Genomic DNA, 18814 nt, shown 5'->3' with positions numbered 1-18814 from the left:
AAGTGCATATCTTTGAAATAAACGCTGTAGCTGGGAATAGACAACAAGTTAGGCTCCTTGCATAGGCATGATGGGATACTTGACCACGGGTATCTTTAGAGACAGCTAGCTCATTTAGAAGCTTTGGAAAACATATTACTCATTATTATGTTCAGAACAAGGAGATGGGGAGAGTGAAAGCAAGACAGGAGTTACCTTGGGAATGGGAGGCCCAAGGCTAGAAAGAGTTAAGATAACAGGAGACATCTGCTGGGCCTGAATAACTCAATTGATTAACTGGGTTGTGAAATTCGTCATGTGATACAAGTGTTAGAATAGTATGTGTACTGATTTATGACTGTCGCAAAGCCAAGTTATAGTAACTTGTGGACTATAAATATATGTTGCAAACCCACGTATAATTAAATGAGGCATCTCAGGCAACTGAGACTTGCTCCCTTGCAAATGCTCGAATAAAATCTTTACTTGCTTGGACCTATAAGACTCGTGAGTGGTTATTTCACCACAACAATTCGTGTAGTCAGCAGGATGCCCGAGGCCCGACAATCGGCACCAAATCGAACGTTGACATCAAAGAATGGGTAAGTACATTTACTTTAACACTCACTAGATAGGGAGCCGGCGGGCCGATTCGAGGATCTGAACCAGGAGACGGTCTGCGGGTAAAGCAATTAAAGACTGTCCGTCAAGTAAAACAGGATGCACTGTTATACATCATGGGTAAAGATGTATAACTCTCAGGGTAAACTAGGTGAAGTGAATAAATCACAGATCCTTGGGTAAAAATAACTCTCAGGGTAAACGAGATGAGGTATAGTAAAATGTGAGGGACCCTTTCCCACTAAAGAGTCATGATGAATAGTGGATCGGAGTGGGGACCCAAGGGGTCACTGACCGAATTTCTAATAAACAAGAACGTTCTCAGTAAAAGAATAGGAGATAGAGTGGGAAGATCCACGAACTCAGCAAACAAATGAAAAACCAGGGAACCAGAAAATAGGTTGCTGAGAAAACAAATATAAAAGAAAATAAAACCGACACAGAAGTTTCAGCTTTTGTGCCAAGAGAAAGATAAGCTTTATTGAGTGATAAGAACCTTAAAGTACGTTGTTTCAAAGTTTTCAGTTTTTATGAAAGTATGTGTGTTTGTGTGAATGTTTGCGAAGTTAAAGAATTTTTCATTTGTCTGAATGTCTGTCTTTAAAAGAAAGTGTCTCTTATGTTTGTATAAACTCCCCCCACTTTTCTGTGTAGGAGCTAGCTGGTTAACCCTTTTGTCATGGATGTGGGAAGTTTTATGAAAGTATGAATAAATTGGGTGTTAAAAATTTACACTGTGTACCTCGAATTGAGTTACATTTTATGTTAGAAATGCAGGTGTAGATTTATTTTGATTATGAGTTATGAAATGCACAAACGACAGTTTGTTTTACAAAGTTTAAACTTCAGCCTTGAAGTTGAGATGGTGTCAGCTTAAAAAAAAACGGATTACATTGGGTTGAAGGTCCCTTTAAGTGCATTTAAAAAAAAAGCCTGCATGATTTTCTTGAAGCTACAAGCTAAGGGAAGCTTTGCCCTCTTTTTCCTTTTATGAAAAATGTGTGAGATATTTGTTAATTACAAAAACTAATGTTTCTCCAGTTATATCCAGTATTTTTACGTCAATTGGAGAGGCATCTGAAGAAAGAAGAATATGGAAAGTGACATAACTTACTGTGTTATTTTGTTTTATTTTATATTGCTCTGTAGTGAGTTTAGTTAATAACATATTGGCTATGAAAAAAAGATACTGGTTTGAATTTGATTGGAATTACTGAGGTTAATTAACCTATGAAAACCCGACTTTCATTGTGGCCATGGTGAAATTCTGGTTATTTCAAAGTGTGAATGTCCCTAGTTCCGGACATGATAATTTTGTTTTATTTTCAATGTGAAAGTAAGACACCCTATGTTGATAATGATTTTTGCTAGGAAAAAATAAAAGTTGCCATTTGGTTGTTTGGAAATTTTTATTTTAAATTACATAAAAGCTTCTAGCTCAGTAAAAGAGATGTAAATAAAAAGATTGGCAGTATTTGAATTGGAATTTTGAGACAAGCTATCTTCTCAAGACAGAAATGCCGTTTGAGGGAGTGGACATAAGATATGGAAGTAGCCTTGTAAATGAATTACGAGCACTTATATCTCTAAGGTTAGACACTTTGTAAATTATCAAGTTTTTGAAATTGAAATGAATGTGTAAAATCGAGAGAAAAAATTTTGAAGGTAAAGACTTGGATAAAAAATATTGCGATAGTTTAAAAAAAATGAAATTAGGTGAAGTGACGTAATGATGTCAGACAGTGTTTTTCTCCACCTTCTTATAAACCAAGAAAGAAGTTAACTCTTTCCGCTGACATGTGTTTTCTTAATTCAGCAAGGAACCATTTTTTTGAATTGCTGAATGAACTTTTAAAGATATTGGACATCATTATGATTTGACAAATTAACTCCTTGGGCTCTTAAGTACAGCTGCAATTTAGAAACTTGAGAAAGGAAAATCTAACCTGAAGTTTGAGTGGATAATTGCTGTGTATAAAGAGATAAGTTTTTGGGGAAATAAAATTGAACGTTTACAAAACCTGTCAGTACAGCAATACTGCTGTTTGGATTTGTGATAAGTTTGAAATAATATAGCTTATTATAAAGAATTTTTTTAAAAGTGTTAATAACTTGAACCAAGAGAGAACATTTGATCTGTTGATTATATTTAATGTTGTGTTGGACAGTAAGGCTACTCCAGAGCTCATGAGATATAAATAGTAATTAATGGGATGCCCCACTAAAATGCAAGATAGAAACAGGAAAAGTACACCACCAAATGGGATTTTTTCTAACATTCTAGTGAAAGTCAGGAAAGTGTAGGAAGAACAGTAAACCGATAGCTTTCTCTTGGAGACATTTGTGTCTTTGCCGATGTACTTTTTAAGAAAACTGAATTGGATAGCCTGGCCACTACCCAAGATATCGGGAACATAAGATCACCTGAAAGCCCAAGATGACTTTTATCGGACGGCACTGAGATACCGGTGCAAGAGTGCAAACGTGATTCGTAGTATATGAAGCAATTAGCATGGTGAATTTGCACTGAAGAACAGATCCCAGGCATGCTCAGTTACTTGACAACAGCAAGACATGAAATGGTTAATGTGGCTCAGGAAGTGAGACACTTTTTAAGCATTGACACATACTTCATCGAGAAACTATCTAATTAATGAAACAAGGAGGAACTCAAGGATATTCTTATTAGGCAGGAAATTGTGTTGGGGAAATTGATGGGATTGAAGGCCGACAAACCCCGGGGCCTGATTGTCTGCATTCCAGAGTACTTAAGGAGGTGGCCCTAGAAATAGTGGATGCATTGGTAATCATTTTCCAACAGTCTATCGACTCTGGATCAGTTCCTATAGACTGGAGGGTAGCTAATGTAACACCACTTTTTTTAAAAAAAGGAGGGAGAAAGAAAACGGGAAATTATAGACCGGTTAGCCTGACATTAGTAGTGGGGAAAATGTTGGAATCAATTATTAAGGATGAAATAGCAGCGCATTTGGAAAGCAGTGACAGGATCGGTCCAAGTCAGCATGGATTTGTAAAAGGGAAATCATGCTTGACAAATCTTCTGGAATTTTTTGAGGATGTAACTAGTAGAGTGGACAAGGGAGAACCAGTGGATGTGGGGTATTTGGACTTTCAAAATGCCTTTGACAAGGTCCCACATAAGAGATTGGTGTGCAAAATCAAAGCACATGGTATTGGGGGTAATGTACTGGTGTGGATAGAGAATTGGTTGGCAGACAGGACGCAGAGAGTCGGGATAAACGGGTCCTTTTTAGAATGGCAGGGAGTGACTAGTGGAGTGCCGCAGGGCTCAGTGTTGGGACCCCAGTTCTTTACAATATACATTAACGATTTGGATGAAGGAATTGAGTGTAATATCTCCAAGTTTGCAGATGACACTAAACTGGGTGGTGGTGTGAGCTGTGAGGAGGCTGCTAAGAGGCTGCAGGGTGATTTGGACAGGTTAAGTGAGTGGGCAAATGCAGTATAATGTGGATAAATGTGAGGTTATCCACTTTGGTGGCAAAAACACAAAGGGAGAATATTATCTGAATGGTGGCAGATTAGGAAAAGGGGAGGTGCAACGAGACCTGGGTGTCATGGTTCATCAGTCATTGAAAGTTGGCATGCAGGTACAGCAGGCGGTGAAGGCGGCAAATGGCATGTTGGCCTTCACAGCTAGGGGATTTGAGTATCGGAGCAGAGAGGTCTTTACTGCAGTTGTACAGGGCCTTGGTGAGGCCTCACCTGGAATATTGTGTTCAGTTTTGGTCTCCTAATCTGAGGAAGGGCGTTCTTGCTATTGAGGGAGTGCAGCGAAGGTTCACCAGACTCACTCCAGGGATGGCTGGACTGACATATGAGGAGACACTGGATCAACTGGGCCTTTATACATTGGAGTTTAGAAGGATGAGAGGGGATCTCATAGAAACATATAAGATTCTGACGGGACGGGACAGGTTAGATGCGGGAAGAATGTTCCCGATGTTGGGGAAGTCCAGAACCAGGAAGCACAGTCTTAGGCTAAGGGGTAGGCCATTTAGGACTGAGATGAGGAGAAACTTCTTCACTCAGAGAGTTGTTAACCTGTGAAATTCTCTGCCGCAGAGAGTTGTTGATGCCAGTTCATTGGATATATTCAAGAGGGAGTTAGATATGGCCCTTACGGCTAAAGGGATCAAGGGGTATGGAGAGAAAGCAGGAAAGGGGTACGGAGGTGAATGATCAGCCATGATCATATTGAATGGTGGTGCAGGCTTGAAGGCCTGAATGGCCGACTCCTGCACCTATTTTCTATGTTTCTATGTTTCTGTGAGAGTTAAAGATACTGGTACATACTAGAGGGATTGAAATTGAAGTTGAAGTGGAGAGTTGCATGGAATTTGGATTGGGAAAATTGAAGGCTAAGGAGAAATAAATTTAGTAAGGATTATCCACAAGATGTTAAACTTCAGCTTTCAGAGAGGCGGGAGTCGAGAGAGGCAGCGGCCTATAAAAGGCTCAGCAGTCCGGGGAGCATCGAGAGAGGCGGGAGTCGAGAGAGGCAGTGGCCTATAAAAGGCTCAGCAGTCCGGGGAGCGTCGAGAGAGGCGGGAGTCGAGAGAGGCAGCGGCCTATAAAAGGCTCAGCAGTCCGGGGAGCGTCGAGAGAGGCGGGAGTCGAGAGAGACAGTGGCCTATAAAAGGCTCAGCAGTCCGGGGAGCGTCGAGAGAGGCGGGAGTCGAGAGAGGCAGCGGCCTATAAAAGGCTCAGCAGTCTGGGGAGCGTCGAGAGAGGCGGGAGTCGAGAGAGGCAGCGGCTTATAAAAGGCTCAGCAGTCCGGGGAGCGTCGAGAGAGGCGGGAGTCGAGAGAGGCGTACCGGTGCAGCTCCAGCTGAGAGAAGGCTAAAAAGAAGTAGAAAGAAATCAAAAGGTGACGTCACAGCCAACGTGGTAAGTGATTGGCTGCTGATTGGTGAGTAGTTTTTCTTTTTCTTTATTAGTCAGTAACTTTTAACATTGTTGTCGCCAATTTAAGTGTATCGAAGGGTTAAGTCATGGCAGGACAGCTCGGTCACGTGATATGCTCCTCCTGTACCATGTGGGAACACGGGGACAACACCAGTGTCCCTGACGACTACATATGCGGGAAGTGTGTCCACCTCCGGCTCCTGACGGTCCGCGTTGCGGAGTTGGAGCTGAGGGTGGATTCACTCTGGAGCATCCACGATGCTGAGAATGACGTGAGTATCACGTGTAGCGAGTTGGTCTTACCGCAGGAGAAGGGTCCACAGCTAGCGAGGGAATGGAAGACCAGCAGAAAGAGTAGTGCAAGGAAGGTAGTGCAGGGGTCCCCTGTGGTCATCCTACTGCAAAACAGATACACTGCTTTGAGTGCTGTTGAGGGGGATGACTCATCAGGAGAGGGCAGCAGCAGCCAAGTTCATGGCACCGTGGCTGGCTCTGTTGCACAGGAGGGCAGGAAAAAGAGTGGGCGAGCGATAGTGATAGGGGATTCAATTGTAAGGGGAATAGATAGGCGTTTCTGCGGCCGCAACCGAGACTCCAGGATGGTATGTTGCCTCCCTGGTGCAAGGGTCAAGGATGTCTCGGAGCGGGTGCAGGACATTCTAAAAAGGGAGGGAGAACAGCCAGTTGTCGTGGTGCACGTTGGTACCAACGACATAGGTAAAAAAAGGGATGAGGTCCTACGAAATGAATTTAAGGAGCTAGGAGCTAAATTAAAAAGTAGGACCTCAAAAGTAGTAATCTCGGGATTGCTACCAGTGCCACGTGCTAGTCAGAGTAGGAATCGCAGGATAACTCAGATGAATACGTGGCTTGAGCAATGGTGCAGCAGGGAGGGATTCAAATTCCTGGGGCATTGGAACCGGTTCTGGGGGAGGTGGGACCAGTACAATCCGGACGGTCTGCACCTGGGCAGAATCGGAACCAATGTCCTCGGGGGAGTGTTTGCTAGTGCTGTTGGGGAGGAGTTAAACTAATATGGCAGGGGGATGGGAACCAATGCAGGGAGACAGAGGGAAACAAAAAGGAGGCAAAAGCAAAAGACAGAAAGGAGATGAGGAAAAGTGGAGGGCAGAGAAACCCAAGGCAAAGAACAAAAAGGGCCATTGTACAGCAAAATTCTAAAAGGACAGAGGGTGTTAAAAAAACAAGCCTAAAGGCTTTGTGTCTTAATGCAAGGAGTATCCGCAATAAGGTGGATGAATTAACTGTGCAAATAGATGTTAACAAATATGATGTGATTGGGATTACGGAGACGTGGCTCCAGGATGATCAGGGCTGGGAACTCAACATCCAGGGGTATTCAACATTCAGGAAGGATAGAATAAAATGAAAAGGAGGTGGAGTAGCATTGCTGGTTAAGGAGGAGATTAAGGCAATAGTTAGGAAGGACATTAGCTTGGATGATGTGGAATCTATATGGGTAGAGCTGCAGAACACCAAAGGGCAAAAAACGTTAGTGGGAGTTGTGTACAGACCTCCAAACAGTAGTAGTGATGTTGGGGAGGGCATCAAACATGAAATTAGGGGTGCGTGCAATAAAGGTGCAGCAGTTATAATGGGTGACTTTAATATGCACATAGATTGGGCTAACCAAACTGGAAGCAATACGGTGGAGGAGGATTTCCTGGAGTGCATAAGGGATGGTTTTTTAGACCAATATGTCGAGGAACCAACTAGGGGGGAGGCCATCTTAGACTGGGTGTTATGTAATGAGAGAGGATTAATTAGCAATCTCGTTGTGCGAGGCCCCTTGGGGAAGAGTGACCATAATATGGTGGAATTCTGCATTGGGATGGAGAATGAAACAGTTAATTCAGAGACCATGGTCCAGAACTTAAAGAAGGCTAACTTTGAAGGTATGAGGCGTGAATTGGCTGGGATGGATTGGCGAATGATACTTAAGGGGTTGACTGTGGATGGGCAATGGCAGACATTTAGAGACCGCATGGATGAACTACAACAATTGTACATTCCTGTCTGGCATAAAAATAAAAAAGGGAAGGTGGCTCAACCGTGGCTATCAAAGGAAATCAGGGATAGTATTAAAGCCAAGGAAGTGGCATACAAATTGGCCAGAAATAGCAGCGAACCTGGGGACTGGGAGAAATTTAGAACTCAGCAGAGGAGGACAAAGGGTTTGATTAGGGCAGGGAAAATGGAGTATGAGAAGAAGCTTGCAGGGAACATTAAGACGGATTGCAAAAGTTTCTACAGATATGTAAAGAGAAAAAGGTTAGTAAAGACAAACGTAGGTCCCCTGCAGTCAGAATCAGGGGAAGTCATAACGGGGAACAAAGAAATGGCGGACCAATTGAACAAGTACTTTGGTTCGGTATTCACGAAGGAGGACACGAACAACCTTCCGGTTATAAAAGGGGTCGGGGGGTCTAGTAAGGAGGAGGAACTGAGGGAAATCCTTATTAGCCTGGAAATTGTGTTGGAGAAATTGATGGGATTGAAGGCCAATAAATCCCCAGGGCCTGATGGACTGCATCCCAGAGTACTTAAGGAGGTGGCCTTGGAAATAGTGGATGCGTTGACAGTCATTTTCCAACATTCCATTGACTCTGGATCAGTTCCTATAGAGTGGAAGGTAGCCAAAGTAACCCTACTTTTTAAAAAAGGAGGGAGAGAGAAAACAGGGAATTATAGACCGGTCAGCCTGACATCGGTAGTGGGTAAAATGATGGAATCAATTATTAAGGATGCCATAGCAGTGCATTTGGAAAGAGGTGACATGATAGGTCCAAGTCAGCATGGATTTGTGAAAGGGAAATCATGCTTGACAAATCTTCTGGAATTTTTTGAGGATGTTTCCAGTAGAGTGGACAAGGGAGAACCAGTTGATGTGGTATATTTGGACTTTCAGAAGGCGTTCGACAAGGTCCCACACAAGAGATTGATGTGCAAAGTTAGAGCACATGGGATTGGGGGTAGTGTACTGACATGGATTGAGAACTGGTTGTCAGACAGGAAGCAAAGAGTAGGAGTAAATGGGTACTTTTCAGAATGGCAGGCAGTGACTAGTGGGGTACCGCAAGGTTCTGTGCTGGGGCCCCAGCTGTTTACACTGTACATTAATGATTTAGATGAGGGGATTAAATGTAGTATCGCCAAATTTGCGGATGACACTAAGTTGGGTGGCAGTGTGAGCTGCGAGGAGGATGCTGTGAGGCTGCAGAGCGACTTGGATAGGTTAGGTGAGTGGGCAAATGCATGGCAGATGAAGTATAATGTGGATAAATGTGAGGTTATCCACTTTGGTGGTAAAAACAGAGAGACAGACTATTATCTGAATGGTGACAGATTAGGAAAAGGGGAGGTGCAAAGAGACCTGGGTGTCATGGTACATCAGTCATTGAAGGTTGGCATGCAGGTGCAGCAGGCGGTTAAGAAAGCAAATGGCATGTTGGCCTTCATAGCAAGGGGATTTGAGTACAGGGGCAGGGAGGTGTTGCTACAGTTGTACAGGGCATTGGTGAGGCCACACCTGGAGTATTGTGTACAGTTTTGGTCTCCTAACCTGAGGAAGGACATTCTTGCTATTGAGGGAGTGCAGCGAAGGTTCACCAGACTGATTCCCGGGATGGCGGGACTGACCTATCAAGAAAGACTGGATCAACTGGGCTTGTATTCACTGGAGTTCAGAAGAATGAGAGGGGACCTCATAGAAACATTTAAAATTCTGACGGGGTTAGACAAGTTAGATGCAGGAAGAATGTTCCCAATGTTGGGGAAGTCCAGAACCAGAGGTCACAGTCTAAGGATAAGGGGTAAGCCATTTAGGACCGAGATGCGGAGGAACTTCTTCACCCAGAGAGTGGTGAACCTGTGGAATTCTCTACCACAGAAAGTTGTTGAGGCCAATTCACTAAATATATTCAAAAAGGAGTTAGATGAGGTCCTTACTACTAGGGGGATCAAGGGGTATGGCGAGAAAGCAGGAATGGGGTACTGAAGTTGAATGTTCAGCCATGAACTCATTGAATGGCGGTGCAGGCTAGAAGGACCGAATGGCCTACTCCTGCACCTATTTTCTATGTTTCTATGTTTCTATGTTTACAATGTCTGTTTTCTTTGTCTACATCATTGTCGCTCAAAATGTATGTTCTTAGTCATGATTGTGAGACTGAATAACAACTTTAAACTGTAATTGTATTTTGTAAGTAAGAGTGTGGGAAAAACATAGAAACATAGAAAATAGGTGCAGGAGCAGGCCATTCAGCCCTTCTAGCCTGCACCGCCATTCAATGAGTTCATGGCTGAACATGAAACTTCAGTACCCCCTTCCTGCTTTCTCGCCATAACCCTTGATCCCCCGAGTAGTAAGGACTTCATCTAACTCCCTTTTGAATATATTTAGTGAATTGGCCTCAACTACTTTCTGTGGTAGAGAATTCCACAGGTTCACCACTCTCTGGGTGAAGAAGTTTCTCCTCATCTCGGTCCTAAATGGCTTACCCCTTATCCTCAGACTGTGACCCCTGGTTCTGGACTTCCCCAAAAGCCAGTACAAATCCAGTATAAGGTGGTTTTAGTGGTGCCTTCTGTACCATGATTTACAGGTCTAACAGAACCTGCCTCAAAACCTATGTTCAAGTGAAACCAATGGTAAATGAGATACTTAAGTATAAGCTGCACAATTATGTGGCACAATATTTCAGCACACCCTTAGGTTCATATTATTTCACACACTCTGGTAGTTCTCCAACTTGTAATGATAGTGTATTTGATAAATATATACCCATGTAGCAAGACTTTGATGCATAAGCCAAAATCATACCAACATTCAGAAAGAACAAAGTTTGTGGCATGAAGCACATGGATATCGGAGGTAGTGAATTGATCTGGGTATACTGCTAATCCAGATTAAGAGGGCGAGCCAGTATCATGAGAAAATGAGAAGTCGGAAAAAATTCCTCTGTCTCAAGTAAGCAACGTAGAGATCCCAGATGCTGTAAGATCAGAAAAAAAACTCAAGGCGCAGAGGGTAACCCAGGCGGGGCAGAATTGGAACACCGGAACAGTGAATTAAATTTGAATAAGGGGTCAGAGTTTGCTCCTCACCCATGGTGGAATGGTACATTAAATATTGACGACATCCTGGGAAGGGTGGCCCGGGTGGCAGTAGAAAGAGCCCTCGGCACTCCCAGAGGGTTCATCGAGCAGTACTGTCAAGCAATCCTGAGGGGAAGAGTACAGGTGAATCTTGCCACAGGGGTGGCTAGAGTACTGGAAGACTCTGCTAGTAACTGGGCTCGAGCGAAAAAATTGCAGTATAACTGGTGGGAAGTGGGGAGGATGGCAGCGGCCGTTGTTTCTATAGCGGTCCTGTTGGTCAGTCTCTGTGTATGTTGCTACCAGGGACTGATGGTATCCCAGGCGGTGCAGATGGTAGTGCTGGCCAATAAAGGGTACACTCTGGTATCTACCGCAACCAAGAACCACCCCCGAGGGAAGGGGAAATTGGGAAATGTATGATGATGATTTTGCCATATAAAGAGATGGCAGTTCCAGGCCTAGCCTAGGTCATTCGGATCTCAACGAAGCCATAAGGGAACTTTAAAATTAAAGGTACTGAAGTCCATTGAACTCTAGAAGGATCCCTGGAGTAATTGGTGGGTAAAGGATTACAGGGGTGTCCCACTTGGGCCAGGGAGGTGACCTGACCAGGGGTCCAAAAGGAGGGATTGAAGTGGGACTAATATTATAGTAGCAATGATTGAATTGTTAGTAAAGTGCATATCTTTGAAATAAATGCTGTAGATGGGAATAGACAATGGCCCCAAGTTTCCACATGATTTGCTCCTGATTTTTTAGGAGCAACTGGTGTAGAACGGAGTATCTTAGAAATCGGAATTCTCCACATTTAGTTTGCTCCAGTTCTAGTCAGGTAGAACAGTTTCACTTTGGAACAGAATTTCTTTTTCAAAAGGGGGCGTGTCCGGCCACTTACGCCTGATTTCAAAGTTTCGTGAGTGAAAACTTACTCCAAACTAACTTAGAATGGAGTAAGTGAAGATTTTTGTAAGCTCAAAAAAACCTTGTCTACACTTTAGAAAATCAGGCGTAGGTTACAAATTAGGCGTAGGGAACGAGTTTGGGGGGGGAGGTGGGGGGGGAAGGGAAGTCATTAAATTCTACAATCAATCCTTAGTTATACTTATACAAATATTATACAAATAAATCCAACCTGAATAAAAATTTATAAGCAAAGAAAAGATTAAATAAACCATGTTCCTACCTGTGTGAAAGTGCTTCAGGCAGGCCTTTCATGTTGGAGACAGGCAGCGGTGTGGCGTCAGTGTCTCGACGGCAGCGGCAGCAAGCTTCGAGCTGAGCTGCAGTGCTTGAGGCAGGCCTTCATTCTCTTCGTGGCTGGCCGCGAAGAAGCAGCACCGGACGGACCCGAGGCCATTCGGCCATGAGATATCAGCGGCGTCAGTGGCTGGCCGGCAGCCGAAGGATCAACGCAGGACACATGCAGCTCATTCAGGTTCTTGAGGCCATTCGGCCACGCTTTAGGGGCGGCGTCAGTGGCTGGCCGGCAGCCAAAGAATCAGCAGCGGACGGACGTGAGGCCATTCGGCCATAGGATATCAGCGGCGTCAGTGGCTGGCCGGCAGCCGAAGATACAGCAGCAGCCTTCGAGCTGTGAGGGGGACTGAGGCCATTTGGACAGGGAGAGGCAGCCACATCGACAGTTTTATATTTAAATTTGCAGAATGGGTGCTGCATTGTCAACACCACCTATTATTGCAAAGTTGAATTGGCACTCTTATTTCTCCAAACACACAGTCCTTACTTTGCATGCACCAGTGCAGCACCGGTTCTGCAAGTTTAGCAGTGAAAAGCTGAACTCACTGATTTCAGCAGGTAATTTATTCAGCAGTGTTGCTAAAAGCACTCCCTCACACACAGAAATATCAAAAAAAATTAAATTACAAGCCTTTGCAGGGGTCCAAGAAACAAATCTTCACTTTTTCTGCAGTATTTTTAAAAATGGCCAAGTGGCGATGTTTGTGTGAGACTGCGCGTGCGCGCACGCTCCAACGTGCACGCGCAGGGTTGCCGGCACCACGAAGGCTAATTTAAATTGTACCCGCCCCCTGCTACTTAGAAAATCGGCGCGAGTGTTAGGCTCCGCCCCCTGCTGCGCCGCGCCAAGCAGACATCGAGCTCGAATATCGGACTTTTTTTAGGCGCAGTTTTCGCCGGAAAAAAAAGGCACCCAGCTCGGAGGTGCGCCGTTTTCGCCGCGGCACGAAACTTGGGGCCAATAAGTTAGGCTCCTTGCATAGGCATGGTTGGATACCTGACCAAGGGTATCTTTAGAGACAGCTAGCTCATTTAGAAGCTTTGGAAAACATATTACTCATTGTTATGTTCAGAACAAAGATAGGGTGAGTGAAGGCCAGACAGGAATTACTATGGGAATGGGAAGCCCAAGGCTAGAAAGAGTTAAGATAACAGGAGACATCTGCTGGGCCTGAATAACTCAACTGATTAACTGGGTTGTGAAATTCGTCATGTGATATAAATGTTGGAACAGTGCGTGTACTGATTTATGACTGTCGCAAAACCAAGTTACAGTAACTTCTGTACTATAAATATATGCTGCAAACCCATGTATAATTGAGTGAGGCACCTCAGGCAACTGAGACTTGTTCCCTTGCATATGCTTGAATAACATTTTTACTTGCTTGGATCTATAAGACTCCAGAGTGGTTATTTCACCACAACAAAAAGAGAAGGCTAAGAGGAGATATGATTGTTGTTTTTAGGATTCATTGGGACTAGATAATGCCAAGCTGTTCCTCCTTGTAGAACAGTAGAACCAGAGGATACAGGCTTCATTGGAAGAGGGGTTAAATTTAAAACTAATCTGCAGAAACAGTATTTCATTGAACGAGTGATGGAATGTATGCTGATGGTCAATGTATATCAGGCCCCATCTATGAAACAGGCTCCATAGGGAGACGGTGGAAGAAGTTCATATTGATTAATTCAAATACAAATTAGCTAGATTTTTTTCAGAAAATAATATTTTGGGATACGGTATATGAGTAATTTGAGACATCACTTGTGATAACTGTAGCATGCTTGGGAGGAACGGGTGATTTTGGACTTGGGGTTTCCAAAGCTCTCGATCACTGCAGTTTTCCTCACATATTGTCTGGGTCTGCTGTAGACTGATTAGACAACAACTCCATTATTATCGTATCATGTGACGATCAGGATGGTAGAAGACGAACTAGATGGACCTAGGTCTTCCTTCTAGCAATTCCTATTTTATGTTCCTATAAATTGACCTCTGCAAAATAATATACCTTATATGTTACACTGTGTAGTAATTGGAATTTATTTTTAATAAACTGCTTACCATATTGTTGGTTGACGAATTAGATCAGAAATCTGTTTGGAGAGCTGGTGAGAGCTCCGAACCATCATGCTATGCAGTGTGGCAGGATGCTGTGGGATATTGATGCTAATGGCTCCTACTTTTACAACCATTGTGTTGTTGGTCTTCAATCCTCTCTGGGCACTATAAAGAGCCTGAGATTTGGCAATGCTGCATTTAACTACCGTTCTAGAAAGAAAAACACAAGTCATCAAACCTTCAAAATCCATCTGCCAATAATATTGGAAATCTTAAACAAACATAGAATCCTAAAATGTTACAGCACAGAAACAGGCCATTTATCCCATCAAGAGAAGTTATTTTATCCACAAGCCATCTAATCTAATCCCATTCTCTGACTCGTTCCCAATATCCTTTAACATTTCTCTTTAAGCAACTACCTAATTTCATATTGAAAGTACTAATGGACTTTGCTTTAGCAACAATATGTGGCAGATAATTCCATAATCTAACCACCGTTTTTGTAAAGGCAAATTTTTCCACCCTTCCCTCTAATTGTTATGCTGATTTTAAACTTGAACACGTTTGTAATTATTTTTCTGACCAGTGAAAACAATCACTATTCACATTATAATAACCCTTCATAATCAATACTTCAGAATCTTGAAGACCTTTATCAGATCATCCCTTAACCTCAACTGTAACGAACAATACCAGAACTTTGCAAGTCTGAGTAACTGTAACCCAGATAATGTCAGTGTGATTCTACACTGCATCTATTCTATTGCTTTTATATCCTTTCTATAATAGGATGCTTAAAACTATACACTATACCCTTTCCATTTCCTGTTTAAATATTCCTCATTTTTATCTACTTCTATTTGCTCATTTTTCCTTCAAGGCATTCCTAGTACATTATACAAACGTGGGAATCTTTAGTCTGCATTCTGGCCATGAAGTCAAGTTCAGAAAAGAAAAGCAAATAAAAGTAATTTAACATTCAATTCCAAGAACAGCAAAATAACCTATGTTTAAAAATATTTTAAACACTATTTGCATGCGATTCATCTTGGATTTACACACTTCTACTTTCAACAAGACAATAGAATAATTCACACATCTTCAGTTAAAGTAAACTGCAGCACCAAAACACAGGTTAACACTACTTGGTTTACAAACTGTGCAAAAGTAAAGAAAAATGTAGCAACATTTTAAGTCAATATATAAATGGACAAAGCTACAAATAGTTCTCTTCTGTATTACCAAAACTACAAAGTCCACTAAAGACTTACTGATAGTTCATAATTGATAAATTTCTAGTTTTCAATTCAATGTGAATCAAAAGTAGGCATCATAATATACATACACAAATTAAATATCTAAAATATTTACACTTGAGGAAATTAAAACATCCATCTCAGAGTTGATTTAAGCATATCATGATGTAATACTAGGCTAGAATTATATAGAGTTGTGTCAGTGTTTCCACCAAGTCAAAAATGCAAGCTGAAATCATGCTAGTTTGACATACAGAAATTCTTGTTTGACTGTACTTGTAGGTGAAGTAGGAAAATCCTCCAGCCTATGCAAGATGGTTGTAGAGAAAGCAAGAAAATAAAGAGAGCAAATGAAGAATAGACATTCATGCATAAACCTTTATTCAAACAGTGGAATCCTTAGTATGCAGATTTGTATATTTTCTAACATTATATTAGTATCTAGCAAAGGCTCAATATCGTTACTACCTGAATTTGAATACAATAATTTCATCACTGGCAGAGTGGAGCATGCAGAATATTTCATTGCTTCCAGTTATTGAATATAATTTCCATTATTTTACCACAAGACAACACACACGAAGGGTTACCACATCAACAATAATAGAACTGTAAATTTATAAATCAAGAGGTACTGTATTTGCACACAAGTATTATGAAATTCATCAACTCTTTGGGCACAAACTGACTCAGTTTATAAGAATATTCTGAAACTTAAAGCTATCATGTGTATAACAGATTTAAAAGAAAACATGCAAGTAAGAAAAAGTAAGGCAATTTAAAATAAAGTGACTACATTAAATAATAAATCTCGATTAAAAGTAAAAAGATTGTTTGATAGAACCAAGAAGCACAGTCAGCTACAGGCCACCACAACCACAGATCTGAAGCTATCTTTAACTATTTCCGCATTTTATAATTTCATTGACAATCAAGTGTCAAAAATTATCAGACCATGTATATTTAGGAATTACAGATGACCACAATATTGGGATGGACATTTCTTGAGCAGGGCATCTCATGGCATACGTCGTTAGTTAGACTTCTTCCTGCACCTTAACTTTCTGGAAGTGTGAACTGATAATGGCATGACAAGGACCTGAGTGAATAGTGGGACCAATGTATCCTCTTAACCAACAAGCTTTCAGGATTGAGAAATAAACAGGAACAAATGAGAAGGAGGATGAAATGGAGTCAAATCAGGTACAGAAAGAGAAATAAAGAGAGGGAAAGAAAGATTGAGACACACCAAAAAATACAGAAAGGGAAAAGCAAAAGAAAAAAATTAAAAATGTTTAACTCTAACAACAATCCACAACTTGAAGGAATGAGACTTCTCAGTTTAAATTGTTCATTTTCTGGACCAGAGAGGTTGATTGGCAGTCACTAACTATCATCACATCATTAAAAGGGTACTTACACTATTAGTTACTTCACTTCACTTTCTGTGGTGATTTAATGGACAATGAATGCAATAATCCAGCAATTTATTAAAAATGATGGGGAGGCTAAGGGCAAGATGCGGTTTGTGTGAAGCAAAGGGCGGAGCAGCATAAATTGATGAGCAAGTTCTGGAGATTTGTAACTCACAGCGGATCTCTTAATCCCTGAACGTGCTGGCTGATTTTTACATTAATAACAGCATATGTCATTCACACGCTCTTATTTTTCAGCATAGTTGGGAACATAGGGCTAGAGTTTCTCGAACCTGTTTTTCTGGCGCCCTCATCCGAGGTGCGCCGTTTTTGTCCGCCTCCAAGCGCGCTGAAAAAAGACGTTCGTATTCTGGCCGCTCCCTAGCCTCTCTTCTGTCGTGGCGCAGCGTGGCCCAATGGATTGGGGGCGGAGCCAAGTCCCAGCGCTGAAAACAGTGCCGGGACCTCTGCAGATGCGCGCTAAAGTCTACGCGCATGTGCAGTAAGCTCCTGGCAGCCCGTTTCTGCGAACGCGCACTGCAGCTGTGTGGGAGGGGCCCGAAGCACACCATCCCTAGCCCTAGCCGAATGGGCTCCCTCATCGGCGGCCCACTACATTCCTTAAGGTAGGACTTCTATTTTTTATTTGTTATTTACTGATTGATTTTGGTGCTTTAGGTGCAGGGTTCCTTCTATTTTTTTTTTAATGTGTTATTTATTGACTGCTTATTATACTTTGGTCTTGGTGCTTTAGGTACAGGGTTCCTTCTATTTTATTTGTTAATTAATTGCTTATCATTTTTTGTGCTTTGTTTGGTGCTTTAAATGTAGTTACTTGCGCCGATTCTTTAACTCTCGGTAAGGTTTTTCTGTGAGGTCAGAAGTGGCAACATACGCTGGCCTAAGTTAGTTTGGAGCAACTATTTGCTGGCCAAATGCCTAAAACAGGTGTAAGTGGCTGGGAACACCACCTTTTGAAAAAAAAAACGGAACTAAAAAAAAAACCTAACTAACTCACTTACACTGGTGCAAATTAAATGGCCAGAATTGCAACTAAAAAGATAGTCCAGAAAAATCAAGTTGCTCCAAAAAAAAAAGGAGCAACTCCTGGGGAAACTTGGGCCCATAGATTATTCAGCATGCCTAAATTTTCCAAATTGTTATATTTTCTGCACAAGATAACATTAGATGTACTTGTAGAAAGCAATGGTCAAGATGCATTCTAGAGGTGTAAAGTAATATTTTGATAGTTTGGGTAACTGAAATGTTGCAGCAAAACAAATCCAGTAACTTTCTATGCTCGCTGCATGTAGCAACATTTGCTATTAGAGTTCTACAATTTTGCATTAAAAGGCATTGCAATGCCAGTTTCGGAGTAGATCTGAGTGATGATAAATAACACTCCATAACAAATAAAAGAGGAATTCATGCTTGACAAATCTTCTGGAATTTTTTGAGAATGTAACTAGTAGAGTGGACAAGGTAGAACCAGTGGATATGTTGTATTTGGACTTTCAAAAGGCTGTTGAAAAGGTCCCACACAAGAGATTGGTGTGCAAAATCAAAGCACATGGTATTGGGGGTAATGTATTGATGTGGATAGAGAACTGGTTGGCAGACAGGAAGCAGAGAGTCGGGATAAACGGGTCCTTTCCAGAATGGGAGGCAGTGACTAGTGGAGTGCCGCAGGGCTCAGTGCTGGGACCCCAGCTCTTTACAATATACATCAGTGATTTGGATGAAGGAATTAAGTGTAACATCTCCAAGTTTGCAGATGACACTAAATTGTGTGACGGTATGAACTGTGAGGGGGACGTTAAGAGGCTGCAGGGTGACTTAGACAGGTATGTGAGTGGGCAAATGCATGGCAGTTGCAGTATTATGTGGATAAATGTGAGGTTATCCACTTTGCGGGCAAAAACATTAAGTCAGAATATTATCTGAATGGTGGCAGATTAGGAAAAGGGGAGGTGCAACGAGACCTGGGTGTCATGGTTCATCAGTCATTGAAAGTTGTCATATAGGTACAGCAGGCGGTAAAAGAAGGCAAATGGCATGTTGGCCTTCATAGCTAGGAGATTTGAGTATAGGAACAGGGAGGTCTTACTGCAGTTATACAGGGCCTTGGTGAGGCCTCACCTGGAATATGG

At 42.2% G+C, this 18814-nt stretch overlaps 1 protein-coding gene across 1 annotated transcript in view; it reads right to left on the bottom strand.

The window, feature by feature from the left end:
• Positions 1-18814, bottom strand: part of kiaa1109 (KIAA1109 ortholog) — a 523818-nt gene that overhangs the window by 178603 nt on the left and 326401 nt on the right. The window contains exon 51 of the mRNA XM_070862493.1: positions 13994-14200. Coding sequence (XP_070718594.1) covers positions 13994-14200 — 207 coding nt within the window. The remainder of the gene's footprint in view (positions 1-13993; positions 14201-18814) is intronic.

The sequence above is a fragment of the Pristiophorus japonicus genome, chromosome 2 (genome assembly GCF_044704955.1).
Source record: "Pristiophorus japonicus isolate sPriJap1 chromosome 2, sPriJap1.hap1, whole genome shotgun sequence".
Classification (NCBI taxonomy): domain Eukaryota; kingdom Metazoa; phylum Chordata; class Chondrichthyes; family Pristiophoridae; genus Pristiophorus; species Pristiophorus japonicus.
The sequence above is the reverse complement of the archived record's forward strand: the minus strand, read 5'-3'. Positions and strand labels throughout refer to the sequence as shown.